Source organism: Rhinichthys klamathensis, unplaced genomic scaffold (genome assembly GCF_029890125.1).
Source record: "Rhinichthys klamathensis goyatoka isolate OS25496 unplaced genomic scaffold, OSU_Roscu_1.1 h1tg000132l_1, whole genome shotgun sequence".
NCBI lineage: Eukaryota > Metazoa > Chordata > Actinopteri > Cypriniformes > Leuciscidae > Rhinichthys > Rhinichthys klamathensis.
In genome coordinates, this window is record NW_026606667.1 from 1,475,902 (window position 1) to 1,497,500 (window position 21,599).

Consider the following 21,599-nt stretch of genomic DNA (forward strand, 5'->3'; position numbering starts at 1 on the left):
AAAGTCATCATTTTAATAAATATCATGACAAAATGTAATTATCACATAAACATTCACTATATCATAATTATGACATGAAAAAAATAAAAATGTAATAATTATGACAATTCATGACATAAAATTCAGAATTATGAGATAAAACGTCATTATTTTGACAAAAAGTCTAAATTGACAAATCTAAATTACAAGAAAGTCATAATTATGACATGGAAAAATCATGATAAAATTGAATAATTATTGTCAACTATGACACAAAACCCCCAAATTATGAGATAAACAGTCAAAATTACGACAAATTATTACTCTCTCTCTCTCTCTCTCTATATATATATATATATATATATATATATATATATATTAGGGCTGTCAAATGATTAATCGTGATTAATCACATCCAAAATAAAAGTTTTTTTACATAATATATGTGGTTGCACTGTGTATAATTATTTTATATATATAAATACACACACATGCTTGTATATATTTAAGAAATATTTTCATGTATATACTGTATATAGATTTATATATAATTTATATTATATATAAATATAAATATTTTATATATAAATAATATTTCTTTCTTAAATATACATGCATGTGTGTGTATTTATATATATATATATATATATATATATATATATATATATATATATAAAATAATTATACACAGTGCACCCACATATATTATGTAAAAAAAAACTTTTATTTTGGATGTGATTAATCGTGATTAATCATTTGACAGCCCTAATATATATATATATATATATATATATATATATACTACAGATTAGTTACTGCAAGATCTGCTCGCCATATATATATAAAAATTACAGGTTACAGCAAGATCTGCTCACCAGGGATGGGAATTGCAAGAAATTTATACCATAACTGCCAAATATATATAAATGTGTCAGTTATTGGTTACATGTCGTGCTATTCTCATCGCTGGCGAGCAGATCCTGCTGTAACCTGTATTATCAGACTCATACGCATGTGTTTTCTCTGCAGGAGCGTCTCGTCGCTGCTGTGCAACTGTGTATTTCTTCTCTCAAACATGTGCCAATACAGCAGATGTGCACAGACTGAAATCCAACAAAAGTGTGTTCTGATAGACTAGAATTATAAAGACATAATGACCTTTTTCGCATGTAAATGCTATAAACGAAAACATTTCAGCAGTTTTTTTTTTTGTCTCCTTTTAATTTGACACGCAGCTGGACTGATGACAGATTCAGTAAGTGTTCGGTCGGCCTGAACATCTGTGATCACTGTTCACACTTATTGCAAGATATCTGAGCTTATTTCATCCTCAATCATTATGTTCAAGTTCATTACATTCAGTTTTATTCTCCGTGTCCTTCTTTGTGCAGCATTATTGCAGGTATTCAATACATATTTGGTGTTTCTGGCTTGCTTGAGCTTTTGAGGATCAAAAGTCAGACAAACCGTAGTGGAATAAAGCACTAAGTCACATAATAAAGCACTAAGTCACATGATAAAGCACTAAGTCTCAAAATAAAGCATTAAGTCACATGATAAAGCACTAAGTCACAAAATAAAGCACTAAGTCACGTAATATAGAACTAAGTCACATGATAAAGCACTAAGTCACATAATATAGAACTAAGTCCCATAATAAAGCACTAAGTCACACAAAATAGAACTAAGTCACATGATAAAGCACCAAGTCTCCTAATAAAGCACTAAGTCTCATAATAAAGCACTAAGTCACATGATAAAGCACTAAGTCACATGATAAAGCACTAAGTCACATGATAAAGCACTTAGTCACATAATACAGCACTAAGTCACATAACAAAGCCCTAAGTCACATAACAAAGCACTAAGTCACATGATAAAGCACTAAGTCACATGATAAAGCACTAAGTCACATAATAAAGCACTAAGTCACATAACAAAGCACTAAGTCACATAATAAAGCACTAAGTCACATAATACAGCACTAAGTCACATGATAAAGCACTAAGTCACATGATAAAGCACAAAGTCACATAATAAAGCACTAAGTCACATGATAAAGCACTAAGTCTCAAAATAAAGCATTAAGTCACATGATAAAGCACTAAGTCACATGATAAAGCACAAAGTCACATAATAAAGCACTAAGTCACATGATAAAGCACTAAGTCTCAAAATAAAGCATTAAGTCACATGATAAAGCACTAAGTCACAAAATAAAGCACTAAGTCACGTAATATAGAACTAAGTCACATGATAAAGCACTAAGTCACATAATATAGAACTAAGTCCCATAATAAAGCACTAAGTCACACAAAATAGAACTAAGTCACATGATAAAGCACCAAGTCTCCTAATAAAGCACTAAGTCTCATAATAAAGCACTAAGTCACATGATAAAGCACTAAGTCACATGATAAAGCACTAAGTCACATGATAAAGCACTTAGTCACATAATACAGCACTAAGTCACATAACAAAGCCCTAAGTCACATAACAAAGCACTAAGTCACATGATAAAGCACTAAGTCACATGATAAAGCACTAAGTCACATAATAAAGCACTAAGTCACATAACAAAGCACTAAGTCACATAATAAAGCACTAAGTCACATAATACAGCACTAAGTCACATGATAAAGCACTAAGTCACATGATAAAGCACAAAGTCACATAATAAAGCACTAAGTCACGTGATAAAGCACTAAGTCATATAATAAAGCACTTAGTCACATGATAAAGCACTTAGTCACATAATAAAGCACTAAGTCACATAACAAAGCCCTAAGTCACATAACAAAGCACTAAGTCACATGATAAAGCACTAAGTCACATGATAAAGCACTAAGTCACATAATAAAGCACTAAGTCACATAACAAAGCACTAAGTCACATAATAAAGCACTAAGTCACATAATACAGCACTAAGTCACATGATAAAGCACTAAGTCACATGATAAAGCACAAAGTCACATAATAAAGCACTAAGTCACGTGATAAAGCACTAAGTCACATAATAAAGCACTAAGTCACATAATAAAGCACTAAGTCTCATAATAAAGCACTAAGTCACACACCTTGCAGATGAAGTTTGCTCTCGGGACTCTGAAGAAGAACCGAACTGACCGAGTCCAGGTTATCATACGTGCTGCAGCCGAGTGGACCCGTCCGAGTCTCCGTCACCTGAACACACACACACAGATCACATGAGAACACACTCCGTCTCTAAGAAACATTTTAGGGGATTTGTACTTTATTTACCAGTCTCGTACAAGGCACTCGATATCCATCAGATCTGACCATACGTTACAGCTTGTGTTGGTCAGTTATGACGCTGACCACAGTATGATGGCGAAACTATGCATATGTGCCCGCTTCAAAACATATCAATACACAATCTGATATGAAGTCATTTTTACATGGAATGTACTCTACTGGTCGAAAGTATGGACACACTAATGCTTCTCATGATTTTATGTATGAATGAATGTATGTATGTTTGTTTGTATGTAGCCTATGCATGTGTGTGTGTGTGTGCGTGTGTGCGTTTGTGCGTTTGTGCGTGTGTGCGTGTGTGTGTGTATGCGTGTATGCATATATGCATGTATGCATGTGTGTGTGTGTGTATGCGTGTATGCATGTATGCAGGTGTGCTTGTGTGTGTATGCATGTATTTGTGTATGCATGTATTTGTGTATGCATGTATGCGTGTGTGTGTGTGTGTGTGTGTGTGTGTGTGTGTGTGTGTGCGCGTGTGTGTGTGTGCGCGTGTGTGTGTGTGCGCGTGTGTGTGTGTGCCCGTGTGTGTGTGTTTGTGTATGTATGCATGTATGCATGTGTGCGTGTGTGTGTATGCATGTCTTTGTGTATGTATGTATGTGTGCACGTGTATGTGTGCATGTATGCATGTGTGTGTGTGTGTATGCGTGTATGCATGTATGCATGTGTGCTTGTGTGTGTATGCATGTATTTGTGTATGCATGTATTTGTGTATGCATGTATTTGTGTATGCATGTATGCGTGTGTGTGTGTGTGTGTGTGTGTGTGCGCGTGTGTGTGTGTGCGCGTGTGTGTGTGTGCCCGTGTGTGTGTGTTTGTGTATGTATGCATGTATGCATGTGTGCGTGTGTGTGTATGCATGTCTTTGTGTATGTATGTATGTGTGCACGTGTATGTGTGCATGTATGCATGTGTGTGTGTGTGTTTGAGTATTTTTGAGTTAGAAGAGCAACAATGCAGCATAGATGTATGATTTGAAAATTGGTAGTTGAATTTCCAAAGTAAACAAGAAGCTGAAATATAAGAGTTTTCATTTGTGTTGCATGTTTTGATCTTCATAATTGGCATAAACTGCCAATTGTTTAACTTCATAGTGTTCTTGACTTAGAAAAACAGTAATGAAATGGCAAAGAAAGGGTCTGGAAATCTGCAATAAGAAGTCAAAGCTTTACATCTCACCTCTATACTTTTTTTTTCTGTATAATTTAGAAAAACATATGTTGGTGTGGTTATTGCTTGTACATGGTTGCCAGCCCTGATGTGTCAGATCATAAAGTGTGCGCCCCACCTCGCCTCCCGGAAAACTAAATCGATATGTTCCTGCTATGGCCCTGGGCGAAAATCATAAGACCTATTGCTTAGAAAAGTAATAGCACACCTCCCGATAAGCTCCATGTTTGAGGAGTCGTTCTCGTCTGTAACACACACAACCTGGGACGATTTACAGTGTGTGATAAAGTTTTGACTTTTTGAAGTATAAGCAATGGTACAAGTCACTTGACAAACACTATAACAAAGCATTCAAAGATGATTCTAACCTATTATAAATGATTTGATCTGTATTATGTTCAATTCCTGTTCCTGGTAATCTTGAATCAGAATAACTTCCTCTTGCAGCATCTCTTCTCTGATGACGAGGGCGGGGCTATAACCTGTCACTCACATGAGATCAGCCAATAGCAAACCACAACCATCCAATCAATTCCCCACAGACAAAATCAAGCCCCGCCCACATTTGTTCTTGTTCCAGAAGCGTTTCACTCGATATACAACACAATAGAGGAGAAAAGACTAGCGTAACTAATTTCATGGGGGCTTTAAAGAGCTAGTAGGGAGAGCTCTCATGCCTAACTGCTCAAAGAAAATAATAATTTAGATTTTAGATGTGGTTATTTGCGTGCACATTTATAGACTACTTCCGTGTTGTTTTTGCTTGACTCAGAGATGTATGAGCTTCGCAGTCGCATGTAAAGGCAGAATTATTTCCAGGGGTTTTGTAGTTTGTTCATTTGTTCGCCTGTGTATTTATAGCCCTTGTGTTCTTCTTGTCTTGTTATATATCTTTTAAAGTTTTACAAGGTATTAGTTGATGAATTCTTTTTGTTTCTGGATTCTAATGTAACCGAAATATGCACTCGGATCTTGTTGTTTTGATGTTTTCTCTCTTTCCTTTCTCCACCGTACTGCAGCCTCCAGAGTCTGATTTACAGTAGTTCTTCGACCTGAATGAAGTGTTTTGTTGTGCAGATATATCTGCGTGCTCTAGGGTCACTTTAATTGCAATGACACGGCAGTAAAACTGAGCTTTAGTGTCTGTGGGCAGGAGAACACAAGCAACACGTCACAGCACATCACACACACCTGCACACACCGAGCCCTGCGTCTGTCCCCGTTAGGAAAACACCGGAGAATCGACAAGGAGAAATCACTCTCTTTTTATAATAGCGGAACTAAAAAAAGAAAACATGTCATTTAATTATCCTCATGTCAACCCAGTGCCACATGAACACCAAAGACTAGTTCTGAAATTTGCACATATTTAAACGAGCTTCTTGAACAGATATGAATATGCGGAGCCGCAATAGAAAACACTGTTTATTTTGTGCACTTTTAAGCACTTGTAGTGTACTTCAAAGTTTATAACATAACTGTGTTTGCCGATAATGTAATATTACTAATATTTATAAAATAAAAGATCTACTTTCTCTAAAAAAATGCTGGGTTGTTTTAACGGACATACCCAAATGTTGGGTTAAAAATGTAATGTAAAAATGTAACCCAACAGCTGGGTTTGTCCATATTTGACCCAAACTTCGGTTAAAACAACCCAGCATTTTTTAGTGTACAATGTTTCTAAACACACTTAAGAACATGTTTTAAATACACTTTGTAACAATGTTAAAAGTTTTACTTAAAAGCACATTTTATGTCATGTTTTGATGAAGTGCACTTGTTTTGATGTGTTGACTAACACACTAATGCACATGTAAAGTACTTGAGTATAATTTTAACTGTAGTGTGTTATTCACTTTTACATTTAAAATGTACAAAAACTGCTACTTTATCATTACAAATGTGTAATTAAAATATATATTTAAATACATGACATAAAAGTTTCAATCGAAATTACATTAAAGTATATTTCAGTTTACCATAAATGCTTGTTAGTACACTTTAATCAAATGTCAAAGATAGAAGTGTTTACGAAATTACTAAAGATGTACAACTGTGGGTCAAAAAGCACTTTACAATTTCGATAATTGCATTTTGTATGAATGCAAACGGCTACATTTTAAAATAATTGCAATTATATGCAGTTATGTCCCTGCAAACATTAAACTAAATTCGCACTTAAGTATATTCTTTAAAATTTAACCTTCTTTTTCACAAGGTCTGCGAGCTGCGTTAAAGATAATCAGCAAGTAAAAATTAAATTTGAGGTCTGTTCCTCACAAGTTATTACATGACTTCATCCGTACGTACTGTATGTAACAGAACAGCGTGAAAATTCAGATTAATATCTAATAACTGTGAATTAATGACTGAATTTCATGTCTTATCAAACTATTCCTTTAATACCTCAGCGTGAAGCTCTGTAACACACGTCACTTGGCATGAAAAGGGAATAATCTCTGAAGTCTAAAAGCTTGAGGACTCACACACACACACACACACACACACACAAACAATCAGCGGATTAAGAAATAGATTGCCAGAGTATAAAACGGAAATCAAAGGCCTCGCGTCTAATGAAGATGGAGATTTGTGGGATTACGCACAAACGCTGAAAAGCCGCACGCCTTGATGCTCATTCAAGCTCACGCAGACAAACACAAAAACACGCATGTAAACATTTGACTTAAAAGACTGTAAATCTGCAGCTTTGATTCCTCCTGCCGCACATGTTCGCCGTCTGTCCGCGTGTGTTTGTGTTTGTGTAGTTTCTGCTTTCATCATGTATTCATTTGAAGACGCACGGCAGGAACGGGCCGACAGCTCCAGTCTCCCATCAGAGCCGAGGATGTTTAGTGTTACGGGATCATTAGAAGCTCATGTAGCATTAAAGAACAAACTGTATCTGGAGAAATCTGTGATGAAGCAGGGCATCATGGGACGGAAACGGTGCCTTATTACGTCTGTCACCTGTCATCAGCCTCATAATGAAGCTCTATTTTGAGCTTTTGAGGGACGTGAACTTCAGCTCCCCAAGAGCCGATGACGTCTTCATCGTATGTTTGAGCAAACGAGATATATATATAGTTCGCTGCACGGTGTGATTTTAGTCCAAAAATATTGTTTGTCGACTGATTCTCATCATCTTTTCACATCAGTGCAACGTCCAGATGTGACAAGACTGATGTTGTTATCAATGTAAATTGTGAATAAAATCCAAAGATGCATATGGTGTCTGACATAAAAGAAAGTTGATTTCTCACAGTGTGTCTTTGCTTTACACGAGATCTCACTGCTGTCGTTTCATACAATCTGACGAGGAACAGAAAAACAGCACAGACTTCCCATGCTGATACTTTATTTTAACTCCTATTATTCGATACATTCCTATGTGTTTATTTTTGAAATACAATTTTATTTTAATATCTGAAGATATTATCATCTTTTGTTCATAACCATTAGATTTGAATGGTTAGCACTATAATGATTCTGAACAACTTCCCCTCTCTTGCAGCGACTTCTCTTTTCTAATGACGAGGGCGGGGCTACAACCTGTCAATCACATGAGATCAGCCAATAGCAAACCACAACCATCCAATCAATTCCCCACAGACAAAATCAAGCCCCGCCCACATTTGTTCTTGTTCTGAAAGTGTTTCACTCAGATATACGACACAATAGTGACATTAGGGGGGAAAATACAAAATAATAAAACTTTAAAATTGGCCTCTAAACCCAGTAATGATGGATGGCTGTAAAACACGTGGTGCAATGCAATGATGTTTCATAGTTAATACTATTGATATATATAATTTCAGTATAATACCAACAAAATAAATAATAAGATTTTTGTGCATTGTTTACCCAGTGTCAGAGCGAGTGATGTCACACATCTCTTCTGCATAATCACACAGTCGATGCTCTTCGTGCAGGTAAAAATATGTCCATTTTAATGGCACCTGTTCTGGGAATGCGCCGCTGGATAGTGACTAAAATTGGATCCTGGCCAACCAATAGATTTTTAAATAGATGTCCTCTGAAATGCTCGCCGCATCATCATAAATTTGCATATGGAATTTAAGACTAAATCAGCTGAAAGCATCCCAGAGAGGAAGACTGACCTTGAGGGGCCCTTTCACACACACACACACACACACACACACACTCCTCTCTCTAGTATCAATCTGGGCTTTGTCAATCCAAAACATCCAATCATAAAAAGTGCATCTTTTAATAAAGCTCTCAGGCAAGATCTTAATTTCATTCTCAAATGATTCTAAACAGGTGGAAAAAATCTAAGGATGAATTTGCTTCTCGTCTGGATATGAAGCGGATTGCAAAAATATGCAACTTTTATTGTTTTTTATATATGTATATGAAAATGGCTATTGTACCAGTATCACTGACATTACAATATAAACACATAAAACATGCAAAAAATGCACAAAATCTGCAAATACAACACTAGTCTGAGATTTGCCCTGTAAAGATAATTCTGCCTGATCTCTGCGGGTCAGTGCATCTAATGAGCTCTGTATGATTTCTTTGTGTTTGCTGCGTTTCATTGTTTCTTTAATGAGTTCAGCCTCTATCAGCGAACCCTCCAGATCAAGGCAACACATCTAACAAAGCTAAACTCAGGCAGTGCTGCTTTCTAGCACTCGTATGCAATATATAATAAATATATAAAAGGAAAACTAGACTATCAGCTTTAAGGTTCACTAGGCATTTCGTGATTGGTTTTGTCTAGAATTGTTTTCATTTTACAAACAAAACATTCTCCAAACATCAAGGATGGCATGTGGAGACTGGAGCCTAAAGCAATAGTTCACCCAAACACTCGTCATCCTTTATTTACCCGTCATTTCAAACACACACGATTTTTTTTTTTTTTTTTTTGTGCAGCTCAGAAGCCGATGTTTAGGGAAATGTTCTTCATAAACGGCTACAAAAAGCTTTAGTTGTCGTAATTGCATTTTACTAGTGAGAATTTAATTATAGAGCTCTCTAATTCCATTCTAACTAGTTACAATTATATTTAGAGCTGCCTAATTCAATAGTTACTATATAAGAGCTGAATTAGATAGCTCTTTAATTAGAATTGTTACTAGTATGAAATAAATTAGAGTTCTCTGATCTGAATTGTCGTCTTCATTCAGAAGGGCAGGAATTATGATCAAATAATATGATTGACAGCTCTAGAGTGAATCTCTTACTCATAACAGACACGCTTGGAAGAAAACGTCACTCTGTATGCTCTTCCAAGCTCTTCAGATCGCATAATTCAGTGTAAAATAAATAGAATTGATAAATCTATATAAACGCGTTGTACATTCGCGTCGCTTAATCGTGCTCGGCGTGAAAGGCCCTTAAGAATTGAATTACAGCTCACTAATCTGATTTGGCACTAGTCAAATCTGAACTAGAGAGTTCTCTAATTAGAATTGTTTGTAAGAATTGAATTACAGCGTGGAAATCTGAATTGTTACTAGTAAGAATTGAATTACAGAGCTCTCTAATAATTTTTTTAATGAGAATTCAATAACAGCTCCCTAATTGAATTGCTAATAGAAATAATTGAATTTCAGAGATTTCTGATCTGAATTGTTACTAGTAAGATCTGAATTTCAGCTCTCTAATTAAATTTTTAATAGAAATATTTAAATCACAGCTCTCTAATTGAATTGTTACTAGTAAGAATTGGATTACAGAACCCTCTAATCAGAATTGTTATTAAGATTTCAATTACAGCTAATTGTATTATTACTAGTAAGAATTGAATTAAGGAGTTCTCGAATATGAATTGTTACTATGAAATTGAATTACAGCTCTCTAATTGAATTATTACTAGAAATAATTGAATTTCAGACCTTTCTGATCTGAATTGTTACTAGTAAGAATTTAATTACAGCTCTCTAATTGTATTGTTAATAGTACGAATTGAATTTCAGAGCTATCATTATCAGAATTGTTATAGTAAGAACAGAATTATAGCTCTCTATTGAATTGTTACTAGTAAGACTTGAATTACAGCTCTCTATTGAATTGTTACTAATGATTCAGCTCCCCAATTAAATTAAATTGTTTCTGGAAATAATTTAATTTCAGACCTTTCTGATCTGAATTGTTAGTGGTAAGAATTGAATTGCAGTTCTCTAATTTAATTGTTAATAGAAATAAATGAAGTTCAGACCTTTCTGATCAGAATTGTAACTAGTAAGACTTGAATTACAGCTCTCTAATTGTATTGTTAATAGTATGAATTGAATAGCAGAGCTCTCATAATCAGAATTGTTATAGTAAGACTTGAATTACAGCTATTGAATTGTTACTAATAATTGAATTTCAGCTCCCTAATTTAATTGTTACTAGAAATAATTTAATTTCAGACCTTTCTGATCTGAATTGTTAGTGGTAAGAATTGAATTGCAGTTCTCTAATTGAATTTTTAATACAAATAATTGAATTTCAGAGCTTTTTGATCAGAATTGTTACTAGTACGAATTTAATTTCAGCTCTCTAATTGTATTGTTAGTACGAATTGAATAGCAGAGCTCTCATAATCAGAATTTTTATAGTAAGAACAGAATTATAGCTCTCTATTGAACTGTTACTAATAATTGAATTATAGCTCTCTATTGAATTGTTACTAGTAAGACTTGAATTATAGCTCTCTATTGAATTGTTACTAATAATTGAATTTCAGCTCCCTAATTTAATTGTTACTAGAAATAATAGAATTTCAGACCTTTCTGATCTGAATTGTAACTAGTAAGACTTGAATTGCAGCTCTCTAATTGAATTGTTAATAGAAATTATTGAATTTCAGACCTCTCTGATCTGAATTGTTACTAGTACGAATTTAATTACAGCTCTCTAATTGTATTGTTAATAGTACGAATTGAATAGCAGAGCTCTCATGATCAGAATTGTTATAGTAAGAACAGAATTATAGCTCTCTATTGAATTGTTAATAGTAAGACTTGAATTATAGCTCTCTATTGAATTGTTACTAATAATTGAATTTCAGCTCCCAAATGTAATTGTTACTAGAAATAATTGAATTTCAGACGTTTCTGGTCTGAATTGTTATAGTAAGAATCGAATTGCAGCTCTCTAATTGAATTTTTAATAGAAATAATTGAATTTCAGAGCTTTTTCATCAGAATTGTTACTAGTACGAATTTAATTACAGCTCTCTAATTGTATTGTTAGTACGAATTGAATAGCAGAGCTCTCATAATCAGAATTGTTATAGTAAGAACAGAATTATAGCTCTCTATTGAATTGTTACTAATAATTCAGCTCCCTAATTTAATTGTGACTAGAAATAATTGAATTTCAGACGCTTCTGATCTGAATTGTTAGTGGTAAGAATTGAATTGCAGCTCTCTAATTGAATTTTTAATAGAAATAATTGAATTTCAGACCTTTCTGAACAGAATTGTAACTAGTAAGACTTGAATTGCAGCTCTCTAATTGTATTGTTAGTACGAATTCTATAGCAGAGCTCTCATAATCAGAATTGTTATAGTAAGAACAGAATTATAGTTCTCTATTGAATTGTTACTAATAATTGAATTTCAGCTCCCTAATTTAATTGTTACTAGAAATAATTGAATTTCAGACGCTTCTGATCTGAATTGTTAGTGGTAAAAATTGAATTGCAGCTCTCTGATTGAATTGTTAATAGAAATAATTGAATTTCAGACCTTTCTGAACAGAATTGTAACTAGTAAGACTTGAATTGCAGCTCTCTAATTGTATTGTTAGTACGAATTGAATAGCAGAGCTCTCATGATCAGAATTGTTATAGTAAGAACAGAATTATAGCTCTCTATTGAATTGTTACTAATAATTGAATTGCAGCTCTCTAATTGAATTGTTAATAGAAATAATTGAATTTCAGACCTCTCTGATCTGAATTGTTACTAGTACGAATTTAATTACAGCTCTCTAATTGTATTGTTAATAGTACGAATTGAATAGCAGAGCTATCATTATCAGAATTGTTATAGTACGAATTGAATTACAGCGCTCTAACCAGAATTGTAAGGCAAGTAAATGACATGACTTTCATTGTTGCATGAACTATTCCTTTCAAATGTCCCCTTCACAGACGACGGATGAACTGCGGTGACTTGACTCCGCAGAGAGAGTTAAAACACCAGGGCTCATGAGCGTCAGTGTTTAAGTGCAGTAGATCTTCAGCATTGCTCAGACTGCAGGAGACACTGATGGATATAGCAGAGAGGCTGGGAGGCTGTTCACTCCTCTCACTGTTCACTTGTCTGCTGCAAACCCCCAAACACACACTGAAGTGTGTAGGGCACGTGGGCCGGGGGAAGAGAGAGGCTAGCTGACACACGTCACGCATTCAGGCCTCCAGAGACTGAAGCCTGACGCCACGCTGTCATCATGTGTGTGTGTTCGAAAAGCCAGAGAGAGTGTGAGTTTATTTAGCTGTGTTTTTGAGTGTCCTTAGAAGTGAGCAAACCCTCCCTTTGGGGATCTCTTCAAACATTAAAATAGTTCCTAAAGTAAATCATGTTTTTAGAGTTTTTATTCTGCTTAAGTCTTCTTAGCTAATTGTCAAATGCAAGAAAATAAAAAATTCGTATTAATAATATGTGAAAATTTACCGACTGATATATTTATCTAAAATATATTTTTATACATTTCAGCTCAAGAAGCTTAAGTTTCTTTCATGGAAAATCGTACGAATTATCTTTAGTATATTATTGACTTCTAAAAATATAATAGTGAAATATATCTAAGCTGGTTTCCAGCATGGAGTATTATTATTATTATTTTTTTTTATCTCACAATTCAGTCTGTTGTTCTCAGAATTGACAGTTTATATCTTACCATTTTGACGCCATATATAGCTCACAAATACTTCCTAAAGTGAATCATGTGTATATATATATATATATATATTATTTTTATTCTGCTTAAGTATTCTTATCATTATCATAATGTTTAAAAAAAACACCAACCATGCATTTTCATTACTGTAATGTCAAAATATAGTGATTGATATATTGCAACTATTTTTTTTTTAAATATATGTAAAAAAAAAAAAACAAAAAAAAAAAATATATATATATATATATATATATATGCTCCTTTAAAAAAAGGCCTACAACAGGCTTAATATTCGTTATGCAATATATTGTGTTATTTTAAAGGGGTCATATAATGCCATTTTTGTACAAGCTAATATGATTCTTTAGGGTCTAAATTAAAAGTTTGTAATATACTTTAATTAAAAATTCTCATTAGTATTGTAAGAAAACACTTATTTTACCTGGTCAAAAACAGCTCTGTTTTCAGTACGCCATTTCAGTGCATATGACTTTAAATGATAATGAGCTTTGCTGACTCCGCCTCTCTGTTCTGTGCACACCGTTTGTAACACAATAACCATAACGCGTTGTTCAGTATAAACGTGGGATTATGAATTATATTGAGAACGTCATACATAGAAAACATGCCGTACTGTACCCTGAGTGTAAACCTTAGACGCAGTCATTGTGAAGTGTGCAGCTAGCGATTTGCAAAGATTAGTATATTAATATAAAGTTTAATAAAACGTTACACTCACTTCCGTTCTTCTGGAGATTCAGCAGGAACACGAATATCTGGTCCCGATCCTTTATTCATGGCAGCTTCTTCCTTTATTCGAGCAGCTTCTTAGCAAATCCAGCTTTATACTGACCCTCGTTTATAAAGCAGTCTGGTGTGTGAAATGATTCGCGCAAACATGAGAGCATTGACGTTGCTCGTGGGGAATATTCCCTTCGAAAACAAACTCAGCCACTGCGTCTTCAGCGGTTCGGATTCAGGAACATTAAAATGACTGTGTTCGTTATTACACCCAAGAACAGAACACCACAATCGCTTAGACGCCATTCTGCTCATAGACAGTGCTCCAGCATTTCAACAATGACCGCGCCGGTCCGCGCAGACTATGATTGACAGCTCTCACGAGCGAGGGCGGGTCTGTGTTGAAACGCGGCTGTCATTCAACAATCGTGGGAGGGGCTTCCGAGCGTGTGACGTCACACGGTCGAACGGCTCGATTTGAGGCAGGGGAAAACATATAAGGAGATTAAAACAAAAACACTGGATGGATTTTTATCATTATATGATGGTTGTGTACAGGCACTGCCAACACACATTTCAGTACAATCAACTTGTAAAAGTGCATGCACCATTATATGACCCCTTTAAGTAAATATTATAAAAATGTTCTGTAAATATAATGTACCGTTTTAGAGTGAAATATATGAAAGCATGTTTCCGCCACGGATTAAAACAATTATAATGTATATCTTGCAATTTTGACTTGAAATTCAGAGTTTATAACTCACAATTATGCTTTTTTTTCTCAGAATTGTGAGATGCAAACGTGCTACTTCTAGAAAAAAACGTCTGAATTGTGAGTCATAATTACCTTTTAACCTAACCCTAAGCTTCCATAGAAATCTGATTTGATAATAACTTAATATTTAGTCAGTGTGTGTTTGTTGCATGCGTTGATAAGCATGCAGTGTTTCTGTAGACACTCAGTTCCACATTCAGAGTAACACACTAGGCCTCAATCTGCAGGACTTACAGGGAAGACGTGCCGTCATATCAACACTCTCATTCTGTCTGTGTGTGTGTGTGTGTGTGTGTGTGTGTGTGTGTGTGTGTGTGTGTGTGTGTGGGTGTGTGTGGGTGTGTGTGAGAGCTTGCAGAGCTGCACTGCCTTCCAAACCAATCCATATTGTTAGTGCAGGTGTGTGTGTTTGTGTGTGTGTGTGTGTGTGTGTGTGCATTCTTCTTTGTGTTGTGTCTGAATCCTCTCTATGCACATTCTATTTCAAACTATGCATAATTTCACTGTAACATCCCTTGTGGAGAAAGATGAGGCCACAGCGCTTTGGCATACTTTTAAAAAAGAGTGCATACTACTTTTTTTTTTTTAATTGTGCAAACTGAGTATAATGTTTTTGGACACTTAACTGTATGTTAATTGCAATTAAATAAAAATGTATTATAGTTTAAATTTATATTAAATGCAATTAGTTGATCTTTAGCGTGTTTTATGGAAGCTTGTTTCCGCCAAAAAAAAAAAAAAAAAAAACCTTTTTAAAAGATAATTGCAACTTTTTATCTCTTTATGAGTTTACATCTCACAATTCTGACTTTATAACTCACAATTGCGGTTTTATATCACGCAATTCTGAGATAAAAAGTCAGAATTGTGAAATGTAAACTCACAATTGTGAGAAATAAAAGTCTAAAAGTCATAATTACCTTTTTTAATTTTTTTATTCTGTGGCGGAAACAAGCTTCCATAGTTTTCGACCCACTTAAGTAGGATTTAAGAACATGTAATTTTATAAATAATTCTATTGTCTTTGAAATATGGTTAAACATACTTCATCATGTATTTAAAAATGTCGCAGTGATGAAGTTGCAATTTAGTTCACTTAAAATATATAAAAGTGTACTTGAGACAGAAGTGTACTCTCTTTAAGTGCACTCTTTAATTCCATTAATATATTACATTATCTGCAAGTGCAATTTGTTTTTAAACTAGCCTGAAGTACACTTTAAATGCACATTAAATACAATTAAGCCACTTGTTCTCCACGACGGGTTGAATACAGACCCCGGACGCACTGAAGCGCGCTGAGGAGCAGGAGTGAGCCGCAGCACATGTAGATGAGCTGTAGTTTGTCAGGTCAGTCGTTCTGAGGTCTAAGAGAAGCGCAAGTGCTGCGTTTGCTGCTTCTTTCTGCCGTCCTGACTCAGCAGCTATTGTCAATTCTGTTTAATTTTGTCATGCTTGACTTCTTGCTTCCTGAAGCCCTGTGTGCCAGAAGCTCTTCAGACGCCTGTCAACTCCAGCGAGAAAAAGCTCAGCGGACAGATGGATAATGGAGGAGGGCGAGGATGTCTCTGTGCATTGCGAGAGCTTCTGAACTAATCTTTGGGGTTTGGACTGATGGGTTGGTGAACCCGAGGTCACCCCGTGAGTCCGGCCCGATCCGGACACAAATTTTATTTCTCGTGCCATTAAAACGGCAAAAATAGTTTTTGCGTGCATATGATACGCAGTTTATGGCGTGTAATACACTCCACACCCCTACAGTGCGTAGCATACAGAAAACCTTTTTGCCGTATAAATGGCATGAGAAATTAAATGTGTGGTATACAGGTGAAACTCGAAAAATTAGAATATCGTGCAAAAGTTCATTTATTTCAGTAATTCAACTTAAAAGGTGAAACTAATATATATTATATAGACTCATTACATGCAAAGTGAGATATTTCCAGCCTTAATTTGTTATAATGTTGATGATTATGGCTTAAGCCTCGCTCACACTACAGGAGTTTTAGGCCGATTTATGCCCGATTTACCCCTCCCGAGAATCGGAGAAAAAATTTTGTCGAGGACCTCGATCGGTTCCGATGTTCGGCACAGATTATCTGGTAATGTGAAGCGTTCACAGATCGAATCTTGCACCTCCCGATCTGCTCTCACACAAATCGGGCTCGCCCCGATCATATCAAACATGTTTGATATTTATCGGGATGAGCAAGATTGTGATTACCGGTACGTCACTGTCTAGCCAATAAGAAACAAGTAGGGCTGTCGTGGTGAAGGAATTTCCATTGTTGTAATTTCGAGTGACTCAACAGCGCGATATGCGGAATTATCTTCATTTATTTATTTATTTATTGCTAAATAAATAAGTGTTACGCTGTGGTCAGCAGGCACGAAGACGAGTACATGTTCAGTAATGAAACCGAAATTAAAAAGCCCATTGAAACGAAGTATAGTAAACCGAAGATAATGTCAAATAAGGTCCCACATAATCTAATAACAGAACATAAACCTGACAATAAGCTTTTTAGGCCATTGTTATATAACAGTTAGTTTCGATCCTCGAATCTCTCTTTACTAAAGGCTTTCTGCTTATATTTTACCATTTACTCGGCACTCGCTCAGTCCAGTTACATTGTTACGCCACTAGGTGAAGACAAGGGACTGTCTTTGAGTGAGTCATTAAACTGTTCATTCAACGGAAATGTAAAAAAATGCGGATTCATTCAAATATAGATGTAATGAAACAAGCTGTTAATTATTTTAATATTTAATTTTAACTTTGAGCTCCACTTTACAAGGCTCAGCTGAGCAGCAATGCGGCGCATGGGCAACGCGAAGCTGATGCTTCACTTCATAGAGATTAATGGCATTGATTCATTGTATTGACCAGAGCTGACGCCATTCATTAGAAATAGCCTAGAAAAAGGATAATTTTTTATTATTTTTTTAATTCTCTTTCCTTGGTCACGGCAACCTTTTCACGAATATGACTTGATATGAAGGACAGATATTTTGTTTACATCCACTTTTCTGCTTCCGATCTGCTGCGTGAGATCACGTGAGCGCGTCCTCTGGCACGATAATCTTAATAACATTGTGTAGTGTGTGATGCGCCGCGATTTTCAAATCTTGTAGTGTGAGCATGTTTAAGATTTGAGGAAAGAAAATCTGCAAAGATTCTCCTTAAGTGTGAGCTGCAACCAGATTTCACAATCGGTTAGGATTTTAAAACTCCTGTAGTGTGAGCCAGGCATTATGAAAACCTTTTCACAATATTCTAATTTTGAATTTGGGGTTTTCATAAGCTGTAAGCCATAATCATCAAAATTATAACAAACAAAGGCTTGAAATATCTCACTTTGCATGTAATGAGTCTATATAATATAAAAAACTGGGAGTTGTGAAAAATATGACACACCGGTGTTTAGCCAGATGAGAAGTTTATCTATGTATCATCATTGTATAACTGTATCATACATCTCTTTTAATTCCTTTTATGACTCTTTAAATTTGTTCTTGCTTTTATTTTGTGATTATTTTAACTCCTTTCGGTGTAAAGCACTTTGAATTGCCATAGTGTATGAAATGTGCTTTATACACCGCTTTTCTTACTCAGTATTTGTTGTTTCCAGTCCAAATATCTAAAAATTCTTAAATCAAGATGCATTTTCTAGATGAGTAAAATGCTATAAGATATTATGTCTTGTTTTATGGGGGACAAATCTAAATGAAGTTCTGTGATCTGAAAATTGATCTGTCAATGCAATAAGAAAAAAAAAAACTTGATTCAAACGGAAACAACATTATTTTTCTCACCCCATTGGCAGATCATTTTTCTTGTTTTAAGCAAAAACTCACTGCATTTTTATTTTCTCCCCCAGAAAACAAGACATAATACCTTCTACTCATCTAGTTAATGCATCTTGATTGAAGATTTTTTTAGATATTTGGACTGGAAACAAGACAAAAACACTGAGTAAGAAAAGCAACAGGCTTGCTCTTTCTCACCTTGATGGAGTTGCTGGAGATCTGGATCTCGTGGAGTTTGCGCATGGTGCCGTCGCGGTCGATGAAGTACGAGGAGGCGAGCTGGTGAAGTGCCTCGACTCCTTGGGTGGCGTTGACCATCTTCCGGTCCAGCTTGTTCTTGGCCATGTACATGGTGAGAGCTTCCTCACCTAATGGCACAGAGCAATATGGTCAGTTAACGCAAGACTTCACTTCCCCTCATTCAGATGCCAGGAGTTTAAATATCACATTCACAGAAGAACGACTTGCTCGAATTCCCTGACTGTGTAACTTTCTTCTCATTCAATTCAAATTTGACATCAAGACACTCATTGGTGGCATCAATGCAATAGCAAACCTGCTCCGCAAATAATGGCTGACATGCAAAACCATTTAAAACGATAAGTGTGGCTTTTTATCTCAGAATTGCATGTTTATATCTCGCAATTCTGACTTTATAACGCACAATTGGGAGATGTAAAGTCAGATTTGTGTGATATAAAGTCGCAATTGCGTGTTATACAGTCAGAATTGTGAGATATAACATGCAAAACCATTGGTTGTTCATGCAATGGCCAATTCTGCTTCCATTACATGTCTTCTTTCTATGGAAGCTTGTTTTCCGCCACAGAATAAAACATTTTAAAAGATAATTGCGGCTTTTTATCTCAGAATTGCATGTTTATATCTCGCAATTCGGACTTTATAACACACAATTGGGAGATATTACGTCAGAATTGTGTGATATAGTCGCGTTATAAAGTCAGAATTGTGAGATATAACATGCAAAACCATTGTTTGTTCATGCAATGGCCAATTTTGAGATTTGTTTTCAGGCCACTGGAAAGAAGACATCCAAAATACACATGTAACTCTTTATTTTATTGCACTTTGACACTGTAGATTTCAATTACAATCCATATCTTTAAAGGCAGTGCGTTTGAGTCTGAAATCTGCACTTTAGCAGCTTTACATACACCAAAATCTATATTCTTAAGGGTTTTTACAGAGTTTGTCTGTATATAATTCACCAAAAACAAGCTGAGAATGTATTTGTGTCTGTCTGATGAGAGTATGTTCCGATTTAAGGAGAATACCAAAATCCCCTCTGTTAAAACCTTTAATATGTCAACAAAATCAAACAACTGGCTTTATCCAATGTTCAGATTTCTGTTATGCAAATTAAGGGATTTTTAATTATATAATGTCTCATTTCCACATTTAACCATGACATTTCAAAAAAACTTGTATTACAGCACTCTTTCCGCTCCATTAGCATGATTTTCTGTCATTTATGACAACGCTTCCCCACCATTTATGAGGTTTTCCGGCAATCCACGTTCCTTTTTGAGGGAACTGCGTCATTGTGTTGATGCTGAAGACGTTCCCATAGCATCAACGCAATGACACAGCGTCTAGTTCGGGTCACATATGAATCCCTGAGATGTTTTCATGGCTATACGGTAGGTGGCGCTGTTACGCATCTTCTGAAATAGTACAGCATCTGCGGATCCAAAAACCAGCGGAGAAGATCATCTGCGTAAACCAATGCTGCCTCCGGTATTGAATACTTCCCTACTATTATAGTCTGCGAAAAACGGTATTTCAGAAGAGTAATATGTCCAAATACAAAGTATTCGAAAAACAGTAAAATGTCCGGTCTCTCTCTATAACCAACACTGAAGAGAGTTAACCTGCAGTTCCTCCACTGGCCACTAGAGGCCGGCTGCAGAAGAGACTCAGTCCCATAGACCCGCATGTTAAAATGCCCAACTTTACAGCAGAAATAAACATGTTTACAGTCTGGTCTAAAAAGTGGTTTTGGTCTATATCGCTAATGTTGCCCTTCATGATGACTGTGAGGGGGTGTATTATTTTTATAAGTCATCCGTTTAAATTATATTAAAGCTGCAGTCCGTAGCTTTTCCTCTTTGTCGCCATCTCCCTGTTCGAAATCTGTAACTGCAGTGATTGGCGGAATTATCATCTTTACGTGGGTTGTAAATCGGCATGAAACAGCGCGGATGAACACAGTGCTTTGAGGCGAGTGCTGCTGTCAGTCACCGCGCTGTGTGGAGACTGGCATACAGAATCACAGATTCACTTTTTGAAAGTTTGACCAACATAAGAATTTTCATAAGAAAATGTCTTCTGAACAAGTAAGTAACATCCATTTTTGTTCTGACCAACTAAGGGGGAAAAAGCATTCGACATGATAAGCTTCGTTAGATTTAATCAACGCGATTTACAGCAACCGTGCAAATTATAGCCTACTTTGTTCTCAAATTGTTCATGTTAACAACATCACATCAGCATTGCGTGACTAATGTTAAATTGAATGTGTTTTATGGTTAGCAGCGTAGTTCAGAATTCATATTCTCCATAATAGCAAAACGATAAAGGCACAACAAAGGAAACTCCATAACTGTGTGAATTAAGAAAACGTACTGTTACACGATTGAACTATTGAAATGTCTTACTTGTTCAGCAGAAAAAAGCCGTCTCTTCTTCCGTTTCGAACCCCTTCAAAACACGGAGTTCACGCACTTTTCAAAAGCCCCGCCGATGTTTAAATCCTTGTGTTCGCATGAGACGGTTTCTTTCTCTTTCTCTAGCCACCTTTAATCCGAAGTACGAAGTCTTTTGGGTTTTATAACTGCTGAATCTCCAGTTGACACTGATGATTGTTGTTTGGATCTTTCTGGATGCCATAAGTGTAATTATGTAAAGTGCTGCGAGAAAAGCCTAAACATCTGGTCACGCGCAGTATAGC

At 35.6% G+C, this 21,599-nt stretch overlaps 1 protein-coding gene across 1 annotated transcript in view; it reads right to left on the minus strand.

Moving 5' to 3' along the window:
• Positions 1–21,599, minus strand: part of brinp1 (bone morphogenetic protein/retinoic acid inducible neural-specific 1) — a 232,577-nt gene that overhangs the window by 78,710 nt on the left and 132,268 nt on the right. The window contains exons 4-5 of the mRNA XM_056256742.1: positions 18,827–18,996; positions 3,057–3,162 (exon numbers count right to left, since the gene is read on the minus strand). Of these exons, the coding sequence (XP_056112717.1) occupies positions 3,057–3,162; positions 18,827–18,996 (276 nt within the window). The remainder of the gene's footprint in view (positions 1–3,056; positions 3,163–18,826; positions 18,997–21,599) is intronic.